This window comes from Vulpes vulpes, chromosome 3 (genome assembly GCF_048418805.1).
Source record: "Vulpes vulpes isolate BD-2025 chromosome 3, VulVul3, whole genome shotgun sequence".
In the NCBI taxonomy this organism is placed as follows: domain Eukaryota; kingdom Metazoa; phylum Chordata; class Mammalia; order Carnivora; family Canidae; genus Vulpes; species Vulpes vulpes.
The window spans coordinates 132,367,436-132,386,897 of record NC_132782.1 but is presented as its reverse complement, the minus strand read 5'-3'; the positions used below and the strand labels follow the sequence as shown (position 1 = coordinate 132,386,897).

Genomic DNA, 19,462 nt, shown 5'->3' with positions numbered 1-19,462 from the left:
GGAATATTCACATACATTAAATTACAGAACAAGGGTAAATACTATTAAAACTTACCTTGAGACGTTTAACCGGAGGAAGTGATGAAACAGCATTCCTGTTTCTTAGATCGGATAAATATGAAGAGATTGTTGGCTCTTTTGTTTCTGACTTTTGTGCCACTCCAGTTTTACCTATGAAAAGAAATTCTAGATTCTTAGGTAGTATTCATGTAAAGCCAAATTTCTTCTTAATTTCTTTTTAAAATTTTTTTAAATTTAAATTAAATTTAGTTAGCATATAATATATTATTAGTTTCAGGGGCAGATCTTCATAATTTCTAATCTAATTTTTTTCATGTTACCAATAAAGAAAGAAAATTATTTGAGTTATAAATTGAATAATATAAATATCACACATAGGTAATTAGGATGTCATTACTATTCAAAGACCTTTCAATTTTATTTTATTTATTTTTTAAAAGATTTTATTTATTTACTTATTCATGAGAGACAGAGAGAGAGGCAGAGACATAGGCAGAGGGAGAAGTAGGCTCCCTGTGGGGAGCCTAATGCAGTACTCCATCTCAGGACCCTGGCTGGGATCATGCCCTGAGCCAAAGGCAGATGCTGAATGACTGAGCCACCCAGGTGCCCCAAGCTCTTTCAATTTTAAAATCTCAAATAAACTTATTTTATGGAACTCACAGCAGTCATGTCCACATGTCTGTTTATTTTTACAGTGATGATTACATTCTCGGTTCCCAGGTTTTCTGCAAGCAGTCATTCCTAAATCAATATAAGAAAAACAAACCTACTTTTTACTACAGTTTATTTCCTTTCAGGCAGTACAAAAGTTTATGATTTTCACACTTCTTCAAATGTTAGCCCTTTAATATATAATTTTTAAAAAATATTTTATTTACTTATTCATGAGAGACACACAGGGAGAGGCAGAGACCCAGGCAGAGGGAGAAGCAGGCAGAGGGAGAAGCAGGCTCCACACAGGGAGCCTGACGTGGGACTTGATCCTGGGACTCCAGGATCAGGCCCTGGGCCAAAGGCAGAAGCTAAACTGCTGAGCCATCTGGGGATCCCTAATATATAATTTTTAAAATGGTATTTTTGATAACAGCTAGTCCCTGCTGACTATTAGCCCAATTTCAACTCTTCACAAGGAGTATCAACCCACCTATAAGCTTCTCTTCACCTCCCTGATATAAATAGAGCCAAATTAAATAAATAAATAAATAAATAAATAAATAAATAAATAAATAAAGCCAAATACCACAAACTATCAGTAACTCTTATCTTGAATGAGATAAGAATAAGGGTGGGGTTTTGAAACTTCCCTGTTACTTTATACTTATACATAAGAAGAACCTGGAAAGAAGCAAACATCATGGCATTTTGATGGTATCAGTGATAGTTTCTAGTACTTAGGATACCGTAAGTATTTAATAAATGTTAAAAATATATGTTTTAGGGGTATAAGAAATTTGCTATAGAATTCACAGAGAAAGGAGATTGCTTACAGGTTGACCCCAGGCTAGCATATCCAAATACATAATTTATTCTTCATTTAATATTTCAAATAGGCTTTTTCTTGATCTTAGTAACATGAGGGAAGGGAGAGACATCTGAACTGACAGGATCTGGACATAAGAAGAGGATGAGGGAAAGATATTCTAGATAGAGGGTATAATACTCAAAAGACAGCAAACCATAGACTGTAGAAAGAGAAATAAGTTGACTTTTGCCAAAATGTAGATTTTAATTGAACTAGAAATGTTGGAGAACCTTTATAACCTTTTATGGTCCTTTATTCTTCATTTTCAGTGCTATTGTTCAGTCAATCCTTTTCAAGACCTAGCACATTTAGATAATGATAATACTTGTATAGCACCCTGGAGTAAATGGATAAGGCCGCTTACCTTAGGCAACTGCTAGATGCCTTCAGGGCCTAACAGATCAATGTATTGGGTAGTGATAAAGTAATTAAACATCCCTGGCAGCTGGAAGCTGACAGTTTGAACCACAGTGCTCCCAACTGAATATAAATAATTTTGGCAGAATATAAACAATACTGAGATAATGCCATTCTGTGACTAGCAAAGATTGAAATATGACTACTATGTAATTATTTCTGAAACTTGAAGCAAGGACACTCAAGAACCACAAAAATAACTAAACATCCCCCTCTTCTGGCTAACACAAATGACTACTATTTCCTTAATTCTCCCATCTCCAAGATAAGATATACCAAAATATCCAATACTTCACTTTTTGAAAGTATCCAATTAGAACTGACTTCTGCTCTCTCTAAACCCTCCTAAGAATCACCAGCACAAGCTGAAATCCTATAAATAAGCTCCTCCCAACCTCCTGAGATAACCCACAGCTCTAGCAGTTCAAAAATACTTAACTTTCCTCAAATACAGGTGTGTTCCCAGTGGTCTTTGGATGAAAAGTTTCATATTTAAAGTCCTCCACAACATAATTTGAGTCTCCCTTTCTGGTACTCCTATTAACACTAATCCATCAAAACACATTCACTTACCATTATTCAAATAATCTCAAGACTTTCTATGATTGTACCTTTGATATTACCTCTTGTCTTAGAAGCTGCTCACTTCTTTGTCTATCAGAAGCTTATCAACTTTCAAGGTCAACTTTAAATGGTACCTCTATTATGGACATCTATCCTTATCACCCCATCTGAAGTGATTTCTCTATCCTCTGAGCCCCTAGAGAATTTCTTTGTCCCTATTGCTCACTGCATGCTGCCTTATATATTTACGTGGGAAGCACAGTGGTGACATATAGAGCACTCTAAAGTAAGAAAACATGAGTTTTAATATTGGCTCTTATCTGTAAAAAATAGATTAAAAATACCTGTTTTGTTTACCTCACAGAGATGAAAAAGATAGAATGAAATTAAGTATGTGAAAGCATTTTAAAATTAAGTGATAGAGCATGGATTATCTTTATTATTATTACTTAATTAAGGATTAAACAAGTAACTATAAAATTAAAATTGTCCAGAGTGCAATGAAAGAGAGGAGTACAGTGTTATATGATAACTGGAGACATTGTCCTAGTCAGGAATGTCTTGGAAAGCTTCCCTAAGAAGCAACAAATGAGTTGAGGATTAAAGAAAGAATGGGAATTAAGAAGGCAAAGAGGCAGAAGAAAGAGTACTTCAGGCCGAAGGGATGGCATATGCAAAAGCTCTATGACAAGGGAAAGCATGGCATGTCAGAGAAATTGAAAGAAGATCAGTGTGGCTGATGCTCAGCAAGTAAAGAAAGCAGGCAAGAGATGAGAGGAGAAAGGTCAGGCTGTATTTGTAGATGGCTCTACCGTGGTACCTTGGCAATTTCATGTCTCTACATAGGCCATATCTAAGACTCAACCATTTACAGAATGCAATTTCATGTCTCTACATAGGCCATATCTAAGACTCAACCATTTACAGAATGCCCACTGATCCTCCTTGGGACATGTCAGGATAGGCAGTCTTGTGAGGAGATGCCAAAAGCCACTTCTCATTTGGCTCTCTATCTGGCATAAGACAGCCTTGAAGTAGTCTCTCATCTGCCTCTGGTTCCAGTAAGACACTGGATTTTCTACCTTGTCCCTTCCAAATGCAGGCTATAAAGCCACTTAACTGCAGCCTAGAGCTAATGTTTCAAAAACAAAACAACCCACCATTTGTGTTATCTGGCCCTTCCAGTTCAGTGTCATCCTGTGAGATTAGAAATGCAAACAACTGATAACATGTTGATCTTGTTTTGCTGTCTATGAAAGTTATAAACTATCGAGATCCATTTAGGTTTTTTGTGTCCTGACCAGCCAATTCTACAGAGGTGAGGCAAGACTATCTAGCAGCTGCCGTCCCATTGCAGGAACTGACTGACCACATGACAGTATGGGATGTTAATGATTTGGATATTTTATTCCAAGACCTAGGTTTTATTCTAAAACCACTACAGTGATTTAATCAAGAAAGGAACATAATTAAACTGGCATTTTGAAAAAGGGCTACCAAAAGAGTCTAGGAAAAGAAAAAAAAAAAAAGGTAACTCAATCTAGAGTGGTGATAGTAGTAGAGTCAGAGAATGGGCTGACTTGAGAGCTAAACAGCAAGTAAAAATATTTTTAATACAGAATCAAGTGAAGCACTTTTCTTTCTTGAGCAGCATATTGTTTTCCCTGTAGTTTTACTGCCTTTCCTTTAGCGTAGCAATATCTATCTTAAATTTAAGTGTATTTGATATTTCAGAGACAAAAACAAATATTGGAGACACCACATATTTATTCTCCCTTCATAGATAACTCCTTTCTTGAGCCCTCCATCTTCCTTCTAATGCAATGTAGGCCTTCCTATAGCTGTTATCCCAAATTTCCTTTCATTAGGCTTCTTGAGTCAATCCACTATTCTCAGGATCTTTGATTTTTTTCTTTCTTGGTTAACTTTGTTATATTTTGCTCATCCTCAAGCAACTGCCTCAGAAAAGATACGCATGAGTTGAACTTTCTAAATCTTTGAATGTATTAAGATTATTTTACTTTCACACTTAATAGTTTGGCTGGGTATAGAACACAGAGTTGAAAATCATTTTTCCCTAAACTTTTAAGACTGTTGTCTTCTACCATCCAGTGTTGCTAATAAAGATTAACAAAATTTCAATTTTTGTTCCTTGGAAGCATTTATTAATTTCTCTTTATCCATGATGTTCTGAAATGTTGCAGTTATTCCTCCTTTGTAGATATTCTTTCATTCATCCTAACTAGCACTGAGTAAGCCTTTTTGACATGCAAATCTGCATCTCCAAGTGTAGAAAATTTTCTTAAATTATTTCTTCTGATTTGTTTGTTCTCTCTTTCTGGAACACTTATAAGTCAGTTATCACACTCCTAGATTTCCCTTTCTCTCTTATATTTTTTCTTCCTTGTCTAATTCCAGATAATCAGACTATCCAGATAAATAGCAAAACTGAGATTCTAACTAAGGTAGTCTAATTCCAGAGCCTGATCTCTCAACACCCTGCTTCCCTAGTTATACTAGCTATCTTAATTATCCCCCCAAATAATACACTTAATTTACATAGGGAAGAAATCATAGGACTTGGGGATGGGTAGACTAGGAGGAAATGCCTTGTAGGTTGTTTTGCAACAAGGGATAAGGAATTGTCTTGTTTCTTAATTCAAGGACTCCTAATAGATGCATTTCTATACATCACCACAAGATGGTGTACAATGACTACACACATTTATTCCCAGTGGTTGAAAACTGCCATTTGGGAGTCAAATTTTAGAGATTTTGGAGACTCCCACATATTTCAAGGCAGAGTTGGCAAGTCTTGTTGGGAACGAAGACTGTATATACAAGTTTGTTTATAGAATATTAGCATATGGATATTAATGATCTAAATGACAAAAAACTTTTTATTTCTTTTAGAAATGGTATTTAGAAATATAAGTGGTCTCCCATCTCCAACCCACTTGCCATATCTTGAGAATTGTTTTAACTTGTTTTTTTTTTTTTAAGGTTTTATTTATTTATTCATGAAAGACACACAGAGAGAGGTAGAGACACAGGCAGAGGAAGAAGCAGGCTCCATGCAGGAAGCCCGATGCGGGACTCAATTCCGGGACTCCAGAATCACGCCCTGAGCTGAAGAAAGATGCTCAACTCCTGAGCCACCCAAGCATCCCTTAACTTGTCTTAATAACAAATATAAGCTTCCAGAGATTTATAATTGGAAAAATTAGGTTCTCAAAGAAAATTAAGGTAAGCTGTATTCTTAGGTGTAATGTTAATCGATCCCATACTACAAAACTATATAATCTGAAATGCATATATTTTCATAGTTTTCTCACATGTGAATTTGAAGGTTTTTAAGGCCCCCCCAATACTAAGGATTTAAAGTAAAATAAATTTATTAATGGCAACTAGAACTGTATTTAAGGAAAATATTTAAAATTAACAGGGTCAGTTAATAATTTTTAACTATATTATGTGAATTAAGGCACATACTTTAGTTTGTATATATGGCCCGAAATTTGATATTAAATACTAAAATATGTGTTGAACTTGTGAGCACATTTAGAAACAATTATTTAGCAACTACAGTCTCTGAACTGAATATTACTTTGTATCATTTGATAATGAGAGATCAGTTCAGAAGAACTGAAACGTGGATTGTTTTGAAAAAGCCCAAATTTTTTTTAAATTAATTTTTATTGGTGTTCAATTTACCAACATACAGAAAAACACCCAGTGCTCATCCCGTCAAGTGTCCACCTCAGTGCCCGTCACCCATTCCCCTCCAACACCCGCCCTCCTCCCCTTCCACCACCCCTAGTTCGTTTCCCCGAGTTAGGAGTCTTTATGTTCTGTCTCCCTTCCTGATATTTCCCAACATTTCTTTTCCCTTCCTTTATATTCCCTTTCACTATTATTCATATTCCCCAAATGAATGAGAACATACACTGTCCTTCTCCGTTGACTTATTTCACTCAGCATAATACCCTCCAGTTCCATCCACATTGAAGCAAATGGTGGGTATTTGTCGTTTCTAACTGCTGAGTAATATTCCATTGTATACATAAACCACATCTTCTTTATCCATTCATCTTTCGATGGACACCGAGGCTCCTTCCACAGTTTGGCTATTGTGGCCATTGCTGATAGAAACATCGGGGTGCAGGTGTCCCGACGTTTCATTGCATCTGAATCTTTGGGGTAAATCCCCAGCAGTGCAATTGCTGGGTCGTAGGGCAGGTCTATTTTTAACTCTTTGAGGAACCTCCACACAGTTTTCCAGAGTGGCTGCACCAGTTCACATTCCCACCAACAGTGTAAGAGGGTTCCCTTTTCTCCGCATCCTCTCCAACATTTGTTGTTTCCTGCCTTGTTAATTTTCCCCATTCTCACTGGTGTGAGGTGGTATCTCATTGTGGTTTTGATTTGTATTTCCCTGATGGCAAGTGATGCAGAGCATTTTCTCATGTGCATGTTGGCCATGTCCATGTCTTCCTCTGTGAGATTTCTCTTCATGTCTTTTGCCCATTTCATGATTGGATTGTTTGTTTCTTTGGTGTTGAGTTTAATAAGTTCTTTATAGATTTTGGAAACTAGCCCTTTATCTGATATGTCATTTGCAAATATCTTCTCCCATTCTGTAGGTTGTCTTTTAGTTTTGTTGACTGTATCCTTTGCTGTGCAAAAGCTTCTTATCTTGATGAAGTCCCAATAGTTCATTTTTGCTTTTGTTTCTTTTGCCTTTGTGGATGTATCTTGCAAGAAGTTACTGTGGCCGAGTTCAAAGAGGGTGTTGCCTGTGTTCTCTTCTATGATTTTGATGGACTCTTGTCTCACATTTAGATCTCTCATCCATTTTGAGTTTATCTTTGTGTATGGTGAAAGAGAGTGGTCCAGTTTCATTCTTCTGCATGTGGATGTCCAATTTTCCCAGCACCATTTATTGAAGAGACTGTCTTTCTTCAAATGGATAGTCTTTCCTCCTTTATCGAATATTAGATGACCATACATTTCAGGGTCCACTTCTGGGTTCTCTATTCTGTTCCATTGATCTATGTGTCTGTTTTTGTGCCAATACCACACTGTCTTGATGACCACAGGAAAAAGCCCAAATTTTGTTGTCATAACTTAGTAAAGTAAACCTATGATCCCTTCATTGTGTCACTTATTAAGAAAGATGCATATAGGATGTATGTATGTTATGTTTAAAAGTATAATTATGTATCTTTATTTGGGGACATATGAATTTGCATATAAGAACTGAATTATATCATTGAAATGTTCATAAGCTTTGGGATAGTTGAAAAATAGATTCAAAGGGGTACATGCATCCCAATGTTTATTTATTTATTTATTTAAAAGATTTATTTATTTATTCATGGGAGAAGAGAGAGAGAGAAGAGGCAGAGACACAGGGAGAGGGAGAAGCAGCTCCATGCAGGGAGCCTGACCCGGGACTCGATCCCAGGTCTCCAGGATCAAGCCCTGGGCTGAAGGTGGTGCTAAACCGCTGAGCCACCTGGGCTGCCCCACATCCCAATGTTTATAGCAGCATTATCAGAATAGCCAAAATCTGGAAAGTGCCCTAATGTCTATCAACTGATGAATGGGGAAAAAAAGGTGTGGTATATGTATATATATAATGGAATATCACTCAGCCATCAAAAATAATGAAATCTTGCCATTTGCAACGATGTAGATAGACCTAGAATGTGTTATGCTAAAAGAAATAAGTCAGAGAAAGAAATACCATATGATTTCATTCATATGTGGAATTTAAGAAACAAGAAAGATGAACATAGGGCAAGGGGGAGAAAAAGGGAGGGGGACAAACCATAAGCAAATCTTAATGACAGAGAACTGAAGGCTGATGGAGGGAGGAGAGAGGGAAGGGGTTAGATGGGTGATGGGTATTAAGGAGGGCACTTGTTATGATGAATACCAGGTGTTCTAAGGGAAAGATCACTGAATTCTACTCTTGAAACCAACATTGCACTATATGTTAACTAACTAGAATTTAAATAAAAATTAGGAAAAAAATATTTGGGATGGTTGTGTGTATATTTATGTGAAGGGTGTGTGTGTGTGTGTGTGTGTGTGTGTGTGTGTGTGTGTGATAAAATATTATTTGTCTGATAGGAAGCATCTTTTGTCTGTTTTCAAAGGATTCTGCAAAATAGGTAGGGAACTTCTGCCCTTGTAAAAGGCTCATGCTAGCAGAAAGTAAACATTCCAACTTTTCACTACAATCTTAAGTAACAAACAATTCAAGCTACTTTAAACAAATACAGCTGGTGAGTGGAGGAAATGTGTTACACGGACACAGAAATGTCACAGGATCCAAAAGCAGTTCAGCAAGGCATCAGAAGGGATTGAACCCAAGAAATGGGAAGTCATCAGAATCCCAGCTCTGGCATTCTCGCCTTTGCACCTCTCTGTTCCTCTGCTTCAGTTTTCTCTTCCAAAGTGCAGCTGTGATCTTTTCTGAATGTGGTAAAGGATGGTCGCCTGATGCCTCTGAGTCTATATAATCTGCGTGCAGCTCTAATTCTAAATTGTCTTTCTTAAAATGATTTCTGATGCTACTGTAAATGGTATTTTAAAAATTATTATTTCTATATCTCTTTTGTTTGCTTGGGCATAGTAATACAATTGTTTTTCAAATGTTTTAGTTGAAATATAATTTATACCATAAAATCTACCCTTTTAAAATGTACAATTTGTCTTTAATTCTGTACTCTCAAATATATTCCACTGATCTATATATCTATTATTATGCCAGTACAACATTGTCTTGATTACACGGCTTTGTAATAAGTTTTGAAATCAGGAATTCTGAGTCCTCTATCCTTGTTCTTTTTTTTTTTTTTAATAGATTGATTGGCTAATTTGGATCCCTCACATTCCCATGAATTTTAAAATCAGCTTGTGAATTTCTGCCAAAAGCAGAGCTAGGGTTTTGATAGAGATTGCAGTGTATCTGCGGATTGATTTGGAAAATGTTGCCCCCTTAACAATATTAAGACATCCAATCCATGAACATAGAATATCTTTCCATTTATTTACATCTTCTTTAATTTCTCTCAGTGGGGTTTGTAGTTTCCTGTGTTCACATGTTTGATATGCTTTAGCCCTGAGGTTATAAGAGTATTTCTGTTGGGTGCCTGGGTGGCTCAGTGGTTGAGCATCTGCCTTTGGCTCAGATTGTGATCCTGGGGTTCCAGGATCGAGTCCCACATCAGGCTCCTCACAGAGCCTGCTTCTCCCTCTGCCTTGTATCTCTGTCTCTCATGAATAGATAAATAAAATCTTTTTTTAAAAAAGTATTTTTGCATTTTAATTCTACATACATTTAAAACTCTACAAGTCATTTCAGTTATTTTACAAGAGTTAATTTATATTTAGCCATTTTTTGCCCTTTCTAATATTTTTCATTCCCTTCAGCATTTCTGTACTTTCATCTGTGGTCATTTTCCTTTAAGGAACTCCCTCAAGTATCTCTTTTACTGACGGCCAATAAATTTAGTAATAGTGATGGAGTGCTTCAGTTTTGTTTTATTTTGTTTTCTTCTCAAAATGTCTCCATTTCACTTTCATTTTTAAAGATATTTTTCACTGGGCATAGAAATCTAGGGTAGCAGTTTTTTGAAGCATTTTGAAGCTGTTGGTCCATTATCTTCTGTTTCCATCATCATAGTTGATAAATCAATCAGCTGTCAGTTTCACTGTTGCACCTTTGAAGGTAATGTGTAGTTTTTCTGTGGCTGCTTTTAAGATTTTCAGCAGTTTTGCTATAACATGCCCAACTGTGGTTTTCTGTGTACTTATCTCCTGGGTCTGCAAAGTTCTGAATCTATGAGCTGATATCTTTCTTACTTTGTAATATTCTCAGCCATTGTCTCTAAATATTGCATTTGGCCCATTCTTCTCTGTTTCAGAGATTTTAATTATGTACATTTTAGAACTTTTGAGTATTATGCTTTTTTGTGTTCTTTCCATTCTCTTATCTCTGGGTTTTGAGTATTTTTTTCTTGATATGTCTAACAGTACACAAATCCTGAGTTTGGCTATATCCAATCCATTATTAAACCTACCAATGAGTTTTTTCACTTCAGATATTGTATTTTTCAATTCAAGAAAGTCCATTTAAATCTCTGTATGGGTTACAATTTTCTGGTGAAATTTCCCAGCCTTTCACTAATTTTTTTCCTTTATTTTCTTGAAAATATTAAATATAGTTATTTTACAATCTTTAAATGCTAGCTCTTTAATTTGAATCATCTACAGAGCTGCTTCACTTTCTTTACATTGTTTTTTTTTTTTTAAAGATTTTATTTATTCATGAGAGACACAGAGAGAAAGAGAGAGAGAGAGAGAGAGAGAGAGAGGCAGAGACACAGGCAGAGGGAGAAGCAGGCTCCATGCAGGGAGCCTGATGTGGGACTCGATCCAGGGACTCCAGGATCGCACCCTGGGCTGAAAGCAAGCACTAAACTGCTGAGCCACCCAGGGATCCCCATCTTTACATTGTTAATTATCAGTCATATGGTCTTGCCTCTTTGAAAGTCTCATCATTTTTTATTGTGGCAGACATTGTGTCTGTAGATTCTAGATTATTTTGTATTACACCAAAGAAGGTTTCCTTTTCCTCTTTCTGGCAAACATGGTAAGTGGCTGATAATAGAAACTCTTTTTGAGAGCATGGCATACTCAAGCTTTTTAATTAAGAGCCTACAGGTCCTAGACTCCTCAGCCCTGAAATGGTTCTCCCTCTGGAATTTTAGGTCCTTTAATCTGCTTTCACAACTGTCTTAAAAATTATAATTTTTATAACTTGGGTAGACTTAATAGTTGTTGCTGTGGATGCCCTAGCCTGCCACAAACTACTGCATTCTACCCAGAAATGGGAGTTCTTCTGCATTTTTTTTTTTTTTTGAGAGAGAGAACACGTGAGAGACACAAGCAGAGGCAAGGGCAGAGTGAGAGGGAGAAGCAGATGCCTCCCTAAGCAGGAAGCCCAATGAGGGGCCCAATCCTAGGATACAGGATCACAACCTGAGCCACAGGTAGATGTTTAACCAACTGAACCTCCCAGGTGCCCTCCTCTGTGTTCTTTAAAGGGGAGGGAGATGAGTGTTCATGGGTTCACATGTGCTCTTCCTGCCTTCTTTCACTGCAGTTGCTATTACTACCAATTCAGAAAACATAACTGTTTAGGTTACTCTGGTAGGAGCCACAGCCTTCACATTCCTCAATACTTATTAATTGCTCCCCTTACTTATAATTAGCAATCTGAATATGAACTCAGTATTGAATGATAATAGTTACTATTCACTTTTTATGTATGAGTAATATATTTATATTTTTTCTTAAATCCTTACCATTTACAAATATATACTGAAACATTTACAGAGGCTATAATATGATAATCAATTTTCTTCAAAACATATAAGGGAAAAACTGAAGAGAGGTATAGATGAAACAATATAAGCCGTGAGTTGATCATTGTTTAAGGTAGGTAATGAGTACATTAGGGTTCATTATACACGTCTGTCTATTTTTGTATATGTTTGAAATACTCCATAATAAAAACAAATTGAAAAAATTTTTTTAAAGATTTTTATTTATTTACTCATGAGAGACACACAGGGAGAATAGCAGAGACATAGGCAGAGGGAGAGGCTCTCTGTGGGGAACCTGATACGGGACTCAATCCCAGGACCCTGGGATCAGGACCTGAGCCAAAGGCAGATGCTCCACCACTGAGCCACCCATGCGCCCCCGTAATAAAAATTTTTAAGCTCACTGTCATCTGGTTTGCCTCATCAAATCTACAAAGTCTTGTATATCATTTACTCTTCCCCAACAATTGCCATAAGAATAGAATGGGTATGAAAAAGAGGCATTGTGTATCAAAAAACTAGACAAATAATTTGTGCTCCAAATATCACCCCAATCTGACAAATACTAATTATAAGAATTCCTACTACATATCATTAATGCAATTATTATGAAACTTAAAGATCTAATTCCACAGTATCTGCATCTGAATGAAGCAGTACCATAACACTGATACTCCTCCCTAGCCATAACTTTAATGCAATAAAGGAATAATTATAGCTATTTACCTTTATTGGGTCCTGCTATAGTAGATCTATTTGAATGTTTAGAATGGGAAATCTCCGTTTCTGATTTTTTTCGCATAATTATTTGATTTCCAAGCCTCCTGGGTCCTAAGTAAAAGACTGTAAATTTCTGCTGAATATCAAGTCCAACTAGACAAAGGAAAAAAAGTATACAAGTACTTATTTAAGTCATATAAATCTAGCCATGAAATCATTTATTTGTTTTATATTTCTCATATTTCTGTATCTTTTGAAATGAAAGAGCTAACAAGTCCAGGAAATAAAAATGTTAAAAAAAAAGGGGGGGGTTTAAAAGTATCACAAATTAAAATTTGTACACCATAAAAATAAAAATCAATGTTCCTACAATTTAAGTTTTATTATCTTGAAAAATAAAATACCTATAAATGAACAGATAAAATTTTAATTTTTTTAACCTAGTTTATGCTTTTACCTATCTAAATACATGAAACTTTCTTTAAAATTATTCATATTATTTAAATAAATTACCTTTACCCAGTATCATTTAAATTGCTTTTCTGTTTCAGCATGAAGGAAATTTTTAAATGTTATATTCTTTACATTACTTCAATGAACTTACCATACTCAGAACTAATTAGATTTATGCTAAGATCTTCAGATGTAAAAGCTCTCCTCACATCAATCTTTTTAGTCCAATTTCCAGCTTTTAGTAAAACAGAATCCCTGAAAAAAAGCAATGTATCATTTAAATAGTGATCCAAATACTAAATGAAATAATATATTAATCATCAAGGGCAGACTAACCCATAGATAGGTCCTATCTGGTAGTAAACTGAAGTCAGTACTGAAAAATATTTGCTGCAGATTCTGAGGAGGGAGAAATGGAGTGTCAATTCAGCTACCACAACCATAATTTTCTTAACTACATATTGACCAACAGCTGATTCCAAGTTACGTTGCCTCCTTTCAGGCCCACCTAAATACGGAGTTGACATCAACAACCCATAAGCTTGCCCCAGTCACTACCACTTTTAAATGGTTATACACAGCTTACACGAATTTGTGAGAATTTGAATAGTATCTTTAAAATTCATATAAAAGTCTGTATCCACTAACATTACAAACCAGCAACCAATTTTGCGATTTAATTTATTTTAGATTTATATACTCAAGACTGCCTTCAGACTTAATTGTCACAGAGGACAAAGTCTCTATTTCTTTAGGAATAGACAACACTGCATAGAATATTTTAGAAAGATATCCTCCAGTACTCTGACAACAATGAAGAGATGCCCATTTCAGAGTCACTGCCAATCCTGAATTTACAAGTCAAATAATATGATTAGGAGCATAGGCTCTGGAGTCAGACTGCTTGGGTTTAAATCTAGACTTTGCTATAAACTACCTATATGACCTTGGCAAATTAAACTCTCAGTTTCAATTTCTTCCTCTATTAAATTAAGATAATGATAGCACCTGTCTATACAAAGCTTAAACAATTCAACACCTGGAATCTACTAAGAGCTCGAAAAATATTGGCTATAGCTATAACTGATAATCTTAGAGTTTGCTTATGGCATCCTGGGAGAAAATAACAGTATCAGAAAAAAGGCTAATGTAAAAACCATAGAATGGCATGCTAGAGAACCAGGTGTAAGGAAAGATACCTCCTTTATATATTTGATCTTGTTGCCTGATCCTAAAATGAAGCTATAGTAGTTGGTTGGGTTTTAATTTGGAAATATTAGATATATCTTGAAGGAGCAGAAGGAAGGTAATCAAAGAGTACAAGGTTGTGAATGACTGGCGACAAGCAACAAAATAAGAAAGTTCAACAAAAGTGGGCTACAGCTACTCCTAAAGATCATTTATTCACTCGTTTCAAACCATGGTAATAGATTTCACACTTCGTTCATTTGAGTACTAACAACAGACCAATGTTAATACCTTCTTTAACAGACAAGAAACTACCCCATTACACCATCAGGAAAATGTAATTTAATTAATCCCACAGTGGATCTTACTACTCTTTCTCAGCAGAATATTTCTTTTATAGGATATGCTTAGAAATAAAATCAGGGATCCCTGGGTGGCGCAGTGGTTTGGCGCCTGCCTTTGGCTCAGGGCGCGATCCTGGAGACCCGGGATCGAATCCCACATCGGGCTCCCAGTGCATGGAGCCTGCTTCTCCCTCTGCCTGTGTCTCTGCCTCTCTCTCTCTCTCTCTCTCTGTGACTATCATAAATAAATAAAAAAATTTAAAAAAAAATTAAAAAAAAAAAAAGAAATAAAATCAAATGGAAATTATACTTACATAATTTTGTGCTTAAAAACCAGCTGGTTATCTGCATCACCTATGATTAAGGTAACATAGTGAGAATCTGGTGATGTTCTTCTAGCTTGTAGCTGTTCAAAGTTTCTTAATATAATTGTCACTAATATTTCTGCCATGGTATCACTGTATCTTGCAATCTTTAAAAAAAGGATAGGCATAAAAGGTGTTAAAAATAACCTGACTACTCATATTCAGTTCCAAGTCAGCTATAGGTAGCTTTATTCCTGAAAAGACAATGAAATACTTAAAAAAAAAAAAAGCCCAGAAAATATTTACCTGTTCCACTTCAAGTTCATATTTTGGTAGATACATCACTGTTTCTTTTATTTGTGTTCCAAAGGGGGGGTGTCTATTTAAAATCTAAAAACATTTATATCATTATATTCTTACCATAAGACTAGAAGTTATTTTAGTATATTTTTTAGAGTCAATAGCTTTAATAATGCTTATTACCTAAAACCTTAAGTTAAAATACTTATGACTATGAGAAGGAAAACAATTTTTAAGAAAAAATAAAGATATAAAAAGTAAGCTTTAAAATTAGGATAAAATCCAGGTAACATTAGGAATAAGTGAATATTAAATACCAGTTCAAGTTCCCTTGCATCTGTTTCTTCTATTTTTTTAAAGGAAGTCAAACCTGCATTTACCATTGCATTTGACAATGTTATACCTGTGGAAAATTAATAAAATAGCAGTTCTTAAACAATCCATTTTAAACTACATCTATTCTTAAGCTTTCAACAATGACATTAGTAAAAAAATTTTTTTAAAGATTCAGATTAATAACTAATTCTTAAAGGTTTTTGAAAAAGTTTTCAGTTGGGTTAGTTGGGCTGTGACATTTATCCAATTAATTGTTCATATTTATGTTTTCAAACTGAGGTAAAACATGTAGATGCTTTATAGAAAAAAGAAGGAACTCCTTGGTCCATGTGATGACTCAACCCTTATTTTTATCATATATCATCCATAGGAAGTATCAAGTAATTCCTATTGTTACATATTATACTCATGTTTGAAAAAAGGCAACATGATTTATAGATGAGAATATTGCTTCATAAAACTATGGCTCTCTGAGCATTTCTGAGAAACAGAGTTTTATGTTTCTGTACTGAAATCAGATAATTTTACTCCTTTAAAATGTCCAATTCCTCTCCATTGCACTTAGAATAGTGACAATTTCCTACCGTGACCAAACTCCATTACCTATTTGACTTGATTACACAGCCTATGTGTCCCATTTAATTTGCTACCATTCCCCTCTTGCTGACTACTCTCTAGCCACATTAACTTTAATTTTGTTCCTCAAAAACATCAAGTTCACTTCCATCTCCGTACTTTCTCTATTACTACTTTAAGAAACTGGATATATAAAATTCTTATACTCACAAATGAATTTAACCAAACTCTGAAATAGGAGATACTGCCAGAAGTGTAAAATTCTAAAATATTAGCATCTTGTCTAAGGCACATATACTGCTGGTGGGGATATTACACTCTATCTTTTTCCATACCTTTAACTATCCTTGGGAATTCCTCTTATTCGTTCTTAAGATACAACTCCTAGTATTAATAATTCCTTCATGTTCATTTTCCCTCAAAGCTTTTCCTGAATTTTATTTTTTTATAAACATTGTTGAAAATCAATTTGTATTCATTATTTTTTTTCCTGATGTTCAGGAAGGACTTAGATTTGCTTTTTTATTTAGACTCTCTCATTTTTCTATTGTATGAGTTTTGCTGAGCAATTTTTGCTTCTTTCTCTTCAGCCATACTGAGTAAGTGTAAAAAACACATTAGTGTTCAACAACTTGGAAGAGATGGAATGCAAATGGTACCTGATTGACAATATTCTAGTAAGTCAGAAAGTCTGTATTTGTCCTTTTCAAATATAATGAAAATTTTCTAAGTAATAATTTAATTTCAAAAATTTCTGTAAGTTGTTACTTCCTAAATGTTTTATGGAACCTCCTTCCTACATTAGAATTCATCTTTGTGAAATGGGCTCAGCATTTGGTTTGCTAGGAGTTCAGTAGAAAGGGGAGACTTAATGTCAAGAATCTCTCCTCTAACTTGACCTTACTTTCACAGCTAATTCCTAGGACTAGTCAGTCCCGCCATCCCACTGATCTCAAACTTCAAGAATAAAAAAAGAACTTCCTCACAAAATAGTCGGAGATTTTTGTTCTAAGGAATAATGAGACAATCCCTAAAAACCCATTACATAATTTTTAAAGTCCCCTAGGTGCACATAAAATTACAAAGCTAACAAAGCTGTCAATCATGGAATAACAACTCTCTTCTTAGAGTTCAAGGTATCCAGAAGAAGTAGGGTCACAAAATCAAAGGCATCCAACTAGAAAACTCGAGTACTTAGTTATACCCCAGTCTTTATAACTGGTTCCCTCCAGAGTTTTTCATTTTTCAGTATGTAACTTGAGCTACATACAAAATAATTAGGCACAATCTTTTGTCTATAGAATCTTTATGAAGATCAGTGCAAACATTGTCCTGTTATTGAAAAAAAGAGGAAAAGTTAAGATATAAGTAAGTCATATAATTTTCTGATATGAATTACGAATGGCCAGGATTGCTAGCTCTGTATCTTGTCATTGAGATCAAAACAAAATAATCATAAAAGTGGAGAGAGAGCAACACATAGTTACCTAATTACTAAAACAAAATTTCACTCTTGGTTTGAGAACAAATGTAAAAATAAGATTATTCATTTTTATTAGGTTTCCCAATTGATTTCAAATGGAATCCTTCAAGCAGGAGAAAACAAAAATCAGATTTTCAAGAGAAATAAAGTTTAGTACTAAGCCTACCAACACATTTTTCTCTCAAAGTCTGTAAACACCATAATTTTCCTGACAATGAAAAGCAAAATAAAGTGCAGACATTGACAAATTGCCTGCCTGTATTCAGTACCTACCTATTTTTTCCAGCTGTTTGGATACATGTAGAGAGTTTTCCCAAAGTTTGCATCTAAAACATTTAGCTAAAATCAAACTGTTCAATAATATAGCAAACTTTTCTTGAACAGCCACAAAATCTGACAACCCTAAAAAAAAGTTTCCAAAGTTAAATCTAGTATACTAGTTTACTGGGAAAAATATTGAAAATCCATTTATTCTATAACATACATCTTGTAATTCGTGAGCCATTTCTAAAAATCTTCGAGATATCTTGTGTCAAAGCAAAGTCTTGTATGGGAATGCATCCTAGTTGAGCCTGAATAAGACTGAGGGAAACAAGAAATTTCATGATTTCCTTTTAGAAACTATTATCTCATGGAATTTGATATCCTTGAATGAACTATCTCTTCTTAAAATTTCTCTCTGCCTTGATTTCTTTAACACTAGATGCTTCTATATCTGGCATCATTATTGTTACAAGTCATTGTTGACTTATTTCCAACTTCTAAAAGTTCCCTTCTTATTTCTCTACTCTTCATTTCCTCAACTTCTCTTTCTCTCAAAAATCTCATTTCTTCTCAAGACTCATTATAATCTCTAAATGCCAAATTTCAAATGCACTGAAAATTGTTCTGCATACAGGACAAAAGACACTCTCAGACCATTTCTTTAATCCCAACACATCTAAAATTGCTGTCATATTCTCCTCAAATAGAGTTCTTTTAGCTCTACATATATAGGTTATTATAGAAAAGCAAGGCATTTTGTGTAATAAACAAATATTTATTGTCTATGAGTGAGAAGCATTTAGTTAGGTCTAAAGACTGTTCAACATATGAAGGATGGTAACATATTAGTTGATTAGTAGAACCTAGCAGTTGTTTGGCTATAAAATTTGAGGAACGGGTGGTAAGAAGAGAGAAAAGGAACTAACATACGTGTTGCCTACTATATGCCATTTTGCCTGTTTACTTTTTTAACCAGACAATGATGTGCAACTCACCCTATGGTTCTAACTAAAATTATCAGGCTTATATTAATCTCTTGAAGGTCTCCTGATAAGTCAGGTATGTAAAGAGAAAGAGAAGAATAATAGTTATATTTCATGATTTAGTTTTAGCAAACAATATGTGAAAACAGAAAGTACTAACCAACTCACTTCTCAAAATGGGTGCATATAGATGAAACTATAGACTACTTAATTCTTTTGGCTATAGTATATCTTCTGAAAATTATTTGGTATTATCTATTAAAAAATAGTTGTAGGGGGTGGCCCCGGGTGGCTCAGTGGTTTAGCACCGCCTTTGGCCCAGGGCCTGATCCTGGAGTCCTGGGATCAAGTCCCGCGTCGGGCTCCCTGCATGGAGCCTGCTTCTCCCTCTGCCTGTGTGTGTGTCTCTCTCTTTCTGTGTCTCTAATAAATAAATAAAATCTTACAAAAAAAAAAAAAGTTGTAGGGATGCCTGTGTGGCTCAGTGGTTAAGCGTCTGCCTTTGGCTCAGGGCATGATCCTGGAGTCCCAGGATCGAGTCCCACATCGGGCTATCTGCATGGAGCTTACTTCTCCCTCTAT

At 35.2% G+C, this 19,462-nt stretch overlaps 1 protein-coding gene across 3 annotated transcripts in view; it reads right to left on the bottom strand.

Moving 5' to 3' along the window:
* HFM1 (helicase for meiosis 1) overlaps window positions 1-19,462 on the bottom strand; it is a 99,196-nt gene that overhangs the window by 18,809 nt on the left and 60,925 nt on the right. For all 3 annotated transcript variants that reach the window (XR_012000776.1, XR_012000777.1, XM_025996484.2), the window contains exons 24-32: window positions 18,118-18,215; window positions 17,907-18,035; window positions 15,556-15,641; window positions 15,245-15,328; window positions 14,948-15,105; window positions 13,253-13,356; window positions 12,655-12,801; window positions 685-765; window positions 56-171 (exon numbers count right to left, since the gene is read on the bottom strand). Coding sequence is in view for 1 of the 3 variants with exons in the window: in XM_025996484.2 (XP_025852269.1) it covers window positions 56-171; window positions 685-765; window positions 12,655-12,801; window positions 13,253-13,356; window positions 14,948-15,105; window positions 15,245-15,328; window positions 15,556-15,641; window positions 17,907-18,035; window positions 18,118-18,215 (1,003 nt within the window). In the remaining 2 variants the exon portion in view is untranslated. The remainder of the gene's footprint in view (window positions 1-55; window positions 172-684; window positions 766-12,654; window positions 12,802-13,252; window positions 13,357-14,947; window positions 15,106-15,244; window positions 15,329-15,555; window positions 15,642-17,906; window positions 18,036-18,117; window positions 18,216-19,462) is intronic.